Source organism: Monomorium pharaonis, chromosome 5, assembly GCF_013373865.1.
Source record: "Monomorium pharaonis isolate MP-MQ-018 chromosome 5, ASM1337386v2, whole genome shotgun sequence".
Taxonomy (NCBI): Eukaryota; Metazoa; Arthropoda; class Insecta; order Hymenoptera; family Formicidae; genus Monomorium; species Monomorium pharaonis.
Window position 1 is genome coordinate 4,092,319 of NC_050471.1, and position 12,430 is coordinate 4,104,748.

At 42.2% G+C, this 12,430-nt stretch overlaps 2 protein-coding genes across 5 annotated transcripts in view; one reads left to right on the top strand and one right to left on the bottom strand.

Moving 5' to 3' along the window:
- The window catches only part of LOC105837084, a 150,657-nt gene that overhangs the window by 87,658 nt on the left and 50,569 nt on the right, over positions 1 to 12,430 (bottom strand). The window lies entirely within an intron of this gene.
- LOC105837082 (tetraspanin-5) overlaps positions 1 to 12,430 on the top strand; it is a 112,586-nt gene that overhangs the window by 84,583 nt on the left and 15,573 nt on the right. For all 3 annotated transcript variants that reach the window (XM_012681564.3, XM_012681563.3, XM_012681562.3), the window contains exons 2-5: positions 876 to 996; positions 7,997 to 8,070; positions 8,421 to 8,495; positions 9,542 to 9,640. In XM_012681564.3, the coding sequence (XP_012537018.1) occupies positions 876 to 996; positions 7,997 to 8,070; positions 8,421 to 8,495; positions 9,542 to 9,640 (369 nt within the window). The remainder of the gene's footprint in view (positions 1 to 875; positions 997 to 7,996; positions 8,071 to 8,420; positions 8,496 to 9,541; positions 9,641 to 12,430) is intronic.

Consider the following 12,430-nt stretch of genomic DNA (forward strand, 5'->3'; position numbering starts at 1 on the left):
GTTCGAGAACATGCCGTTACGCTTGGTCTATCAAAATCACGATCTCAAAGCTTTGAGGCCGATCTTAAAAACGCGAGCGAAAAGAATCGTCGACAAAACGGCCCGTCAGAGAGGCACTCGGCAAACGTTTGTCGTTTGCGAACTATTTGAGACGTAACTACGCGTAGAAAGAGAGAGAGAGAGAGTGAGAGAGAGAATGTTAACGGCCGAGAGCCGTCAGACCCTACTTCTCATTCGATTTCCTCTCTTCTTTCGCTCTTCTGGCTTCGCTTTTCTCATTATCCGTGTGGAATCGTATCCGCGGCGCAAACGCACGCGACCGGATCCTCGTAATAATCGAGATCCAGGCTCGTCGTTTCGCCGAGTAGAGTGGCTGTCTGTCTCACCGAAACCGAACATGCAATGTACAAGCTGTGCGTGAACGTGCGTGTTAACTTTTTTTGCACTCGCAAGCTGTTACATTGGTCCAATGATTAAAAACGTTCTATAGAATTTTTTCTCACCCTATTTCTATATACGATTAAAAAAAAAATATTAAAACCAACGATCTTGATCGACGTAAAAACATCATCGACGATCTTTTTCTCGTAAAATTATGTCATATGACGTAATTTCACTGAAAACTTAACATATGTTAAGTTTTCGGTTTTATTTGGTAAACACGCAATTTGCAAATATAGCGTTTACTTATCATAACCGGAATTCACATCTCTCACGTCGAGATAATCGAAAAACTCCGTTCGCAAATATGGCAGACGGCACGAAAACAGTTCGAGGGAAGTTTCCGGTTGGCTGAAACTTACCGCCGATATTCGTCTTCGCTTAAGCCAATCTCTCTAACTCACACACACCCCCTTTCTCTCTCTTTGTCGCAGTGGCTCGGTCTGGGCATCATGGCAGTGGGCGTCTGGGCATGGACCGAAAAGGACACCTTCAACAATCTGTCCCGCCTCACGAACGTCGCACTCGATCCAGCATTTATCCTCATTCTAGTCGGTGAGTACCAGTCTTTTTTCCCTCTTTTTCACCCTTTCCCTCGTCTACTCGTTTCGCGACTCACAGAGACGCGCGGAGAGTTATAACGGCTCTCTACGGGTCGCACCGACGTAACTTCAGTTTCAGGATTCCCTGAGAATGTTCTTAGGAAATCTTAATTATAAATACGTATACGATATAAACAGCGCATTATCTCGGCAGAGAGATTTTAACTCTTTTCGCAAAATTATTCTCGCGGGAACAATGGTTTGAAATATTATCGAATATTTAAAACCTGGAAAAATTACGTCATAACCATTAATTAATTTAACGCATGAATAATGAAAAATATTCAACCAAAAGTGCTAACTTTCAAAAATTATTTCTTTAAAACGATGTTCAAGTGAAAATTTTAATTATATTTTTGAAATTCGAGCGTTTAACAGAGATACGTTTACGACATCCAATTTCTCAATTGAAAATAAAATGTGAAACAGTATTAGAAGTACACGGAAGATTTTCGTGGCAAAGGTTGAGAATAAACTGTAATAAAGGAGGGGAACTATCGCCAATAATGCACCCGCTGATCACGGTGAGAATCGCAGTTTTCCGACATTTGGTGCGTTCCCTTGGCGCCGGAGACGACGATCGCAATTTTTCCTCGGGATTGCCTGCGAAAGGACTATCGTTTCCGTTGGTGGAAAACATTTCGCACGACCGCTATAACTTGATTTCTGTATTAATGCCACGCCGGCGTGCGGTAACCTCGTAATGGTTGCCCGAGAGAACGGCATTCGTTCTAATTCGTCCGCGATATTTCGCGCGCTTCCTACGCGCGGAAGTCGTCGTAATGCGCCGTCCGATAATAGCGATGTTACCAGCGCGGATTTGTAATTTGGATAAGGTCGGAGAACTGCAGTTCACCCCCCCCCCCCCCGAGAAGTGAAGCACGGCGCGAGCCGGAAATTAAGGTGTCTGCATAGTCGTGAATTTTCCGAATAGTTTAAGTCCTTCGAGAGAAACAAATTCGTTGAAAACCGCATACTTTTTAACTTTTTTCTCTCCCCCTTCTTCCTTTTTGCTCTTTAGACTCGGTAGAAAGAATCCGCCGTCAAAGTTAAGGTCGCGAATTCCAGAACATCCTGCAAGATGCCTTTCGGAAACGAGGAATTTAAGGGAGCGACGTAATATTGAGTGGAGACACTATATTTAACATTTCCACTTCTTATAATCATTCGACTGAAACTCGTAGGAAAGCAGACAGAGATATAGTCACCGCGATGCTTTGAAGTTCAGCCTCTGTCTGAAATTGAAATTCAATATCTCATCGTCTTATATTATATTCGGGTACGCGCTATGCGCTTTGCTTCTCAGCGTAGAACAACCTCCAACTACCGTGTTGGAGATTCGAAAAATTTTCATCTCGCTAGTCTGATTTACGAAACACTTCTTTTATAGTAATACGTTAGAGGAAGCTAATAGCAGAAAGTTAATGGGGTATAAGTAATGGGAAATTTGTTCGCTTTAATGTAATCATTTTGGAGAAGTAAAAGGCAAGAGAAATGGGGTCGTTCTATCATTACCATGTCAAGAAAGAGCGAACAATTATTTTTTCTAGCGTCCTATGACACGCTTATTATGATACTGTAATAGCCTTTTACGTCAGTGAGTGGTGGTCATTATTCGTTCACACAACTAACAATTAATAATTGCATACCAATTTTTTTTTACTTTCCACGAGCGTATATAGTTTCGTTTACCAAGTAAACATTTATCAAAGCGCTTCATGGAGCGTGTTTGCAACATAATAACCCCATTTCAATTAACACAGCAAGCGCATCGAATAGAGAAGTGAGAGAGAGAGAGAGAGAGAGAGAAGAAAAACGGAAGAGGAAGAAATAATCGGCAATTTCCTTCAAAGACGAATTGTTCTTCCGTAAATCAACGAATAAATTAGGCGGAATGATGGAATGAAAAATAATGCCGAGGCTATGTAATCGTAATGCATAAATGTGATATCATATGAGTCTTCACTAAATGTCAGGTCTTCTGAATCGGAGTCCCAAAGGTAACGACGCAATTTCCCCTGTAAAAGCGGAAGATAAGCCACATACACGCGATATTACGGTCATTAAAGGGGTGCGTTTTGCCAACGCGTCAGAGAAAGAGCTTTCCGTCAGTCGCGATCATGACAATCTATTTTCATGTGATGCTCACGATCATTAGCGTGCACGAAGCACACTGAATTGATACAAAGTAAATGCGGGGATTTCTTTTGTGGAAAGGTTTAAATCGAGTTTTATGATGACGCAGAAAATTGTACGAATGTTTTAAATCGCCGAAGCATAAGCTTTTTATATTTCTCCAAACCTATCGGAGCCCGATGTCAAGAAACACTCGATGTTCAATTTTCGGGAAACTGAAAGTATCACTGAAGCACGGAGAGAAACTCGCAGAGAGGTAGGGGGCTTCTAGAGGGCCAGCGAAATACTAATTAAAATGGATAACGGAGAATACGGAAGGGTTAAGGGCGTGCGCTGACAGAAAGCGCATTCGCCGCCGTCCCCCTCGATACGTTTCCATTAACCACCACAGACTCTCTCTCCGTTTCACGACGCGAATGTAATATTCCGTCGGCTAATACACGTGCTCTACCGGCAAATAGACGCAGATTGCGCGCTACGTCCTTGCCTCTTCTCTCTCTCTCTCTCTCTCTCTCTCTCCCTCTCTCTCTCTCTCTCCTCTTCTCACTCTAACAGGGTGCCAAAGTTTTAATTGGATACGAGCCGACAGCGAGACGACGGGCATAAAATTAGGAAGAGGTCTGCATCCGATTTATTTCGCCGGATCCACCGAATTGCGTTCTCCGCGTTACGGACGTCACGTTTCCGGTCATAGAGGATGACATCCCGAGACTCCGCCGCCGCGGGACGTGATGCAGCGAATCGGATTACACCGGGTGTGTACACGTGAATTCCGGGAGATTCCGCTCTCCCCCGGAAAGCCGCTCGCTCGCGCGCGCGCGCGCGCGCGCGCGAGGCTTTCGGGGCGGTCAGCCGCGGTTTCGCCGAGCCGTAATAGCGAGAATGCTTCCGGGAATGCTCTCGGCGAATTCAAGCCGGTTCACGACGATTCTGGAGATACGACGGCTGGCTTGCGGTACGGCGACGTTCTCTCTGCGGGACGTCTCGCGCGGCCCAAATCGAATTTGCACGTGATTCGGCGCGCCGGAAGAACAACGGATGGACCGCTCGAGTACGAAAGTGGGAAGTAGGGCCGATTTGCGGGAGCTCATCCATTTGTTTGTCCCGTATCCGTGGAAACAATCCTCTCGAAGTTCGAAAGGGACGGCGACAAGAGGCCGGGGGTGCTCGTTCTATCGTCGCCTTAGTCGAATTCAATAGTAGCGCTAGTATAAGGACCACTTGTACTTCAATTGTTCACTTGACGTATAACGCAGGCGATATTCGCGCAAAACTTTTATGAGAAATCATATTGAAGATGAAGGAAAGAGAATAGAGAAGAGTAGTGGAAGACCGATAATAATATAGCTGATGTAGGCATAAAACTTATTCGCTGTTTCACGCGCTGCTTCTGTTTCGCAAAGATAACTGCGTTCAATTAATTTCCTTATTCACTGCACCATTATAACGCAAGTGTTATTAGTTTAAAATTTACTATTCAGAACAATATTTGCGCTAACATTGAATTCCGTTGGGTCAAAGTGAGCGGCGAACTGCCCTGTTGTTTGACTTCGAATCATTAAACGTTTGTTCAGCAGTATTGTAGTATTTGAGATTACGAATCTTTGCTGCAGCTGATCAAACGTTAATAGGACGGATGAAGAACATCTCCATATAACTGTACGCAACGTAGAGGAAAATTTGTTGGAAAAATGCTGGAGGTATCGAACTGCCATTCAAACGGCTTTTCCATCGAAATAATCGACATCTCGTCATTATGTATACCTCTTGTAACTTAGGAAAGCGACGCGCTTGTTAATTATTTCGTACTTGCGTAGCATACTCCATAGACTTGAGCCTGGCTTTTCGATTATCCCATGCTCCAATTACTTCCATTTACTTTGAAGAGTAACTCTACCTCTTCCGGCTTGCGCTTAATTTAGCGTAACGGTTACCAGATAACAACGATTTAGACCTAGCTGCACTATTTGAAACTTATAACGACGATCAAAAGCAGATTACGTTTTTATCAATATATCATTAACAACTTAGAACAAAAATAGTACGGCATCACGAATACTGCAAACCCGTCATTTTAACACACATCTCTCCGTCATTTAGTAAAATTAATCTAAATTTGACAATTATTCTTTAAAAGCTCCTCAAACGACATAAATACACATTTCGCTAAATTAATCAGCGCTTTTCAAAGTTTATCAATCCCGACGCAAAGCTCGCTTGGAAAACACACGTTGGACAATCCGCCTAAAATGATTAGCATTGCCGCCTGACAAAATCGCACGACATCCCCAAATAAATCGCAACTTGTGCAAAGAGAAACACTAAATCCCGGATTACGTTTATTTTCCGCGCTTAAATAAATGCGATCGCAATTGAGTGTTGCGTTTTGATTTCCGAACGTGTACCCACCCGTCCCGCTATATAATGTCACGCGATTTCAAACGCAATGAAATATCCGTAATTTCGCGTCCCGCGAATTAAGCATAAATTAATTGCAAGAAATCCGATTAAAATTCGCGCTACAAAAGAATCGCATTGCGACTTTATATCGCTCGCGGAATACATAGACGAAAGGAAGCATCGGGAGAGATCTGGATTACTCTGTATACAGCTTCTCTTTTTGACAAACGAAAACCTACTAAAAAATCAAAACAGATATTATCATCACGCTCGCCGTTATATCCGTGTGTCGCAAGGCGAGATCAAACGTATGCGTTTCTCTATCATGCAATTTTATTACCATACGACATAAAAGCAACGTTGCGATATTGCAAGGGTGGCAAAGCTCTTTCGTCTACCACCTGCCATTGCTATCTCCTTTACAAAACATTGATGGCGTATCAAATATTAACTCCTATCCTGGTAATATGAATAAAGCGTCTTTATAATAGATGTGTATTTTTTTATTACGCAACAAATGCAGTAATGAAAAAAATTCATGTAATTTAAAATGGATTTGCGTGTTTTTATGTACTTAATGTACTTAACGTTTAAAATGCCCCGTAATAGCTTCATCCAGTATAAAAATTTCCAACTGCACTTTCAAGTAGATACACGTTTCTATATTCGCACTTTTCGTTTTTCTTTATCGAGTTTTTCGTCCGAGCGTAAAGCGTTTCATCGTTGCCATTTTCTTCTAGTTCGTGGCAAGGCTTAACAAAAGTTCCGAAAGTAAGTCTGGACTAATTATTCAGTTACTTGAAAGAGCTTCGTTCTACGTTACCCATCCCTGCTTTACCATTGGATTAAAAGTTACCCCCTCACTTCCGGAGCACGTTCTAAAATCTTATAACTTTCGATGATAGATAAAATTTATCAAGTCCAATAGCGCCAAGTTTGGCTTATAATCGTTTCCTCGATGCAGCTGTAAATTTTTTATCCCTGCTGCGTGTAGTGAAATCTGCTTTTGTTTTCAATTTCAAAATAATTTATAGAAATTGTATGTACACACACGTACGCATATGCGCGCGCGCACACACACACACATTACCTAACTGACTAAGATTTATTTGCCAAAAGTTGATAAATGTCCTCAGCTGTACTATTTTTTCCGATATAAATAAATAAAATTCAATTTAACAATTTTTGTCCACCAATAATTTTGTTATAATAAATTTGAGTATTTACGCATGAATGCTCTTTTAACAATTTTAAAACAAACATATCATTTTATAATATAAAAATTAATGACGTTTGCATATTAAATATAAAAGAAGCAAAAGAGCTGCTTGAATGCGCATCGATTAATCGCGTGATAGCAGCAAATTTCGAGCATTTGTGCTCACGAACTTTTTGTTAGCGTACACATAGAATTGATTTAACGCTCATTACGCTGGCACGCTCGTCCGCGGGTAGCAGATAATTTCATAAATATTCCGTATTACCATCGACGCAACGCGGCACTGTTGATGACGCACTCTCACGAAATTCAACTGGAATGCAGAGGAATTTTAATATAATTACTTGTGTAACTACAAACGTTCGCGAATCTACGTGTAACTAATACGTGGCATAGGTTCGTAAATTAGAGTTGTTACGCAGGTGAAATTCCAGAACTCTCCGAATTTTCTAGTTTTGCTGACTAAAATCCCGACTTCAAAAACTAAAAATTAAAAGGAAGAATGACAGCTAGACAAACAAAGATTAAACAAGCAAAAGTAATGTATATGTTAAAAGTATATGTGTGTGCATATATACGTACACTGAAAAAAAAGTAATATATCCAATAAGATATGTAGTTGCGGGCTACCAACTACAGATATACTCAATGCAATAATATATGCTATTGCAATATCATTGTACTTGCATTAACAGTAAATATTATTGTATTGAGTATTTTATGTAATTGGCAGCCCGCAATTACATATGTTATTGGCTATATTACTTTTTTTCTGTGTAATAATATCAAAATTATATTATATATATATATATAATGTTATTATTTTCTTACGTAAACGTATCTCTAAATTTTTATTTAAAGTCTATTGACATGAAATGTCAATTAATACTGTCGAATAAATAACTCTTTTCCCGATCTCTTTCGATATTCCCGGACCGTTTCAATCCTTCTGACACAGCATTCGGTGTGATTAAGTTTCCGATTTTCATGGTTTTTTCATGCACCTCATTGCAAATCTACAAATGTATCTGGGAATTCACACCGGAATGTCGATGCGGGAATGAATTCACCGGTGGGACGCACGCTATACCCACGCTCATAACTCACGATTATACGATACATTGACGAATGCATTCGTGTTTTTCGCGTTACATTTCGCGCGATGACGAAGTACCCGATACTATTTATTCTGTTGCAGGTACAGTGACATTTATCATCGGTTTCACCGGATGCGTCGGCGCGCTACGAGAGAACACATGCCTCCTCGCCGCGGTGAGCGTCTCCTACGGGATTCAATTAAACTCTCTCTAGATTACTTTAATTGCCCAACATCTTTCGGAACTTCAAACTTTGATCGTGCTTTCAATTCGTTATGCGATATCTATGGTCTACCATTGACTGGCCTCCGCGCGCGATTGAACAAAAGTTTGGCTCTTTGAGAAATGTAACGTTTAAAAGTACTTAAAAACCGAAACGTTCCGCTTTCTTTGGTAACAAACTTCGGAAATTTAGAGTCTCCGAAAGAGAACGATGATCCTAACGGGTAGTAAAGTAGGGCAATAATGGATGTTAAATTAATTTCCTGAGGGAGATTTTGATAGAATTAATCTTACGTGTTGCAGTACGCAATATTTTTGGCATTACTGCTGATGATGGAAATGACAGCCGGTGTTTTGGGATTCATCTTCAAAGATTGGGTAAATATTATGTACTTTGTATTAATTGCTTGAAAAATTATTTTTCATTTATATAGTGCGCGACAGTAACTATAACAAAAATTTTCCAAAATATGGACATATAATTAAAAATACTTGTAATATTGTGTGTGTGTATATATATATATATAAGTCCAGTGAATATATTAAAATGAGATGCAGGTCGTTTCACAGTAATATAATTTAATATCATTTTACATATTGTGCAAACTCTGCGCGCGTTTAATTATTCGCACAGATGATATTTCGCGGAGTATACAGCTTTACTAAAATTTATCCTGTAGAATTATACGCAACATTTCCAAGACAAGTGTTCCTTCGAGATAGTTTCGCTGCGTTCATTCGTAATCGTTTCTGCTTATCGTGTTTATTAATTCAGTAGCTGCAAGAAGCGTAGCTGAATTATCAAAGCGAATATGCCGAATGCATTGTACAATATTCGTCGGTGCATATTTCACAATCTCATTCGCTGTGGATGTATGTACCTACCTACCACCCCGCATGCGTGGAAGAAGACGAACGGAGAGTCTAGGCCGAGCGTCGACAAAGTTTGCGTATAATTATGCAGCAGGAAAGTTCCTGGGTTACTAATTAATTCCATTAGCCGTATCCTTTAAACATGACGAGAATTTTCTTCCGGCGGAAAATTTCGGACAACCAACAAACGTACCGTCATATTACCGTACTCGTACGCAGCTAGCGTTTTAATGCGCGTCGCGTTCTCCTTTACGACCGCCGGAAAGTTAAGCTCCTTGAGCAATTGCACCTGCAGCACCTGTGACGCTCGTCAATCGTCGAGAGGGAACATCCCGAACTAGAAATCGCCGATCATAAGACTTCGTGAAGAGTTATTACAAAGCTTTGGTGTACAGTTATGATAAGAGCTTTTTTCCTCGTCTCCTATTCCGAGCGAAAAATCAAGATAGATTGACTGACGAATTTTAGAACAAATCCGAAAATAGCAATTAATTAACAGAAAACAGATTGGTTCGTGTCAAATGATATGATATTTTGTTGACGCTATGCAGATAAAGTCACAAGCTACGGGGGGCTTCCAAGCGTTCATCATCCACTACAGAGAGGATCCCGATCAGCAGAACCTCATCGATTGGATTCAAGAAGATTGGGCAAGTTGATTTTATTAGACTTACTCAATTATATTAATATAACTAAAGTAATTGGATACACGTGTGCTTCTCCCTTGCGCTCGTTACTTCATCAAAGTATCGAATTACCGAAGCCGAACGTGTACCGGCAGTCTTAATAAGCGCGCGCGGGCGCGCGCTCGCATTTCTAAGTAGTGCGGGAAATCGTGCGGTCAGACAGTTCCCGAAGCGTAAGCTCGCGCAAACTTTATCGAGCCGCCGTCGCAGCAGGAAAATCCGGCCAGATCCAGATTCCGAATGCCACGCGACGGCGGCGTCCAAATGGCGCGTAATATAGTAGCATTCGACAATCGATATCCGGTCATCCAATTGTGGTTTATGAGATTTCAATAGAACCGGCCGGGCACACTGCCGCAATTTCGGTAATCCTATCAGTAGGAGCTAGTCGACGGTAAACCGCGCACACGCGAGCGCTCGCACGTAACACACACCGCACGTTACCGCATGTTACGGAATAGATCTACCGAAAATTTCATTCGATCCGCCATACTTTACGAGCGCGGGGGCGCGACAGTGATTTACGTTCGGCCAAGTATCCGACGGAACCGCGAGAATTAATTTAACCGGCGAATCCGTCGCGCGGTTAGCGGGATTCGGTTTTGAGTAAAAAGCGGACATCTGTCACGCGCGAGGATGGATGAAGTCGGTATATCGAAACACACCGCGAGAGAGGCTTGCGCGCCGTCCACAGCCGTCCGCAGACGCGGCCGTAGATTGCCGGAGATCCATCGATCAATATGTACGTACACACATAAATTATTGCGCGCGACGCTGCCACATACGGAAACATTTGCGAACTGATTCGGTTAATGTTTGAATGGGCGAGCGACGGGGGCTACGAGGCCGCTGATGAATCCGCAAGCGTCGAATTACCACCACAATTCCACCATCGCCATCGGTGGGCCATCGCGCGTTTGACGGACCGTTTCCGCGCTGTGATAGTTATTAATACAATATGGCTCCCGTTTTAGCAAAGTAGCTGAGTAACATGAAATTGATAAAGAGAATATTTAATCGGCATTCGAAATTCCGACGTGCAAAATAAAGAACACCAAATACTACACGCTCCGGATTCGACGACGAAGTGATTCAAATGATCGAGGCGATTTCGCTTGATCCGGAGATATGACAGCGCGGTATCGTCGAACTCGTTCTAATCGGCCGACCAATCGTCGATTCACGAGATTTCAATAAGGACGCCCGGTATGCCGGCGTTCGCAATTCCGGCAATTCTCTATCAGCCCCGGGGAAACCGAGGCACCAGCGAGTTGCCATATACCGCATTGTCTGACCCCGACGGGATTCGCTCGGTGGTACCATTTATAGGCGGTTAATGAAATGCTTAGTACTTCGACTTCGTGCGGTGGCGCGGTGGCGGTATTTACCGTCGCCATTCCACTTATCAATTGGCTCAACTCGGCCGATTCGGCGATTCGTCGTGCGATCGATATACAGGCTGTATCAAGAGAGATGTGTACGCCGACGAACGAGGATATAGAGATTCTATTCCCAGGGGAATCTCTCGAGTCAATTCTTCCATAACATATATTTCATTCTGTAATACCACCTCGCGCGTGCCTCAACGTTGAAGCGCCCTGACCGTCCAAAAAGTCCAGGTCAACCTTTCCCATTGTCGGTTGGAGATTCGACGATAACGAGAACCGAGGTACGAAGAAGATGCCGTTACGTTCACGTTAATTCCGATTGTTACCCGCGTGCTTCTCCATCAGTTCGAGCGTACGGTGAGATTCTCGCCCGGTGAGAGATCGATGGGAAATCCCGCGTTGTTGATCTCTCTTGATGCAGCCTGTACAGTCGTCGAGCGAATAATAATTAAATCCAGCTACAATCGGAAACTCGTATCTCGTATCTCAATACTCGACTCGCGTTCGCATCTCGTATGGATATATATTCCGCGCGTTCCGTATTATGAATATTTGATTGGAACGAATTGAAACGTTACCGCACGAATAATTGAAATAAAATAAAACGAGTATGCTGAAAACAAATCAGCTAAATTACGTAGTTGCCCGCTTGATATTATCTTTCGGTACTCAACGCCAAGTGTGCTCTCCCTCTCTCCCCTATCCTTCCCTTCGATATATCGGCTTTGCGTGACAGCCACTTCTTACGTTGCAATAGCGAATTGCCTGATTAATCGAATTCGTAGGAAGCACGTGCGAAACGACAAACGAGACATTCTTACATGCAACCTGGTTATTAATAATTGAATTCGTGATATTTCCCGTTATTCGATTCTCTATTTTTAACTACGGCGGAAATCTAACACACTTCGCGCCGGCTAATTCATTTTTATGCCTTTTAATTAAACGTGAAATATCCTCCATCCCCACGGCGACTGTCGTACCGAGAAATACGAATATTCCCATGGTTAATTAATTATACGATAGAATCACGAGATACACGCGCGCGCTCGCTGACTGATTAATCAAACGTATATTTAGCGTAATATGAACTGGCGGTGCACAACGTATGTTATTACTTATTGGCTATAGATTTTCCCGAATAAATTAACATTTGCAAGATCGATGAATTAATTATCCGTTGTAGACAACTGACATAAATATAACTCTGCTACTCTCCCCGCGGCACGGATATATTACGTGGAATTAATATCGCATTAAGAAGAATTTTATCAGGTACGCTTTATCGAGAGAATATCTGAGCACTTTTCTTTACTAAAAATCCTTACTTCTGGCGGCCGGATTAGTGTGAAAAAATTGAAACGAC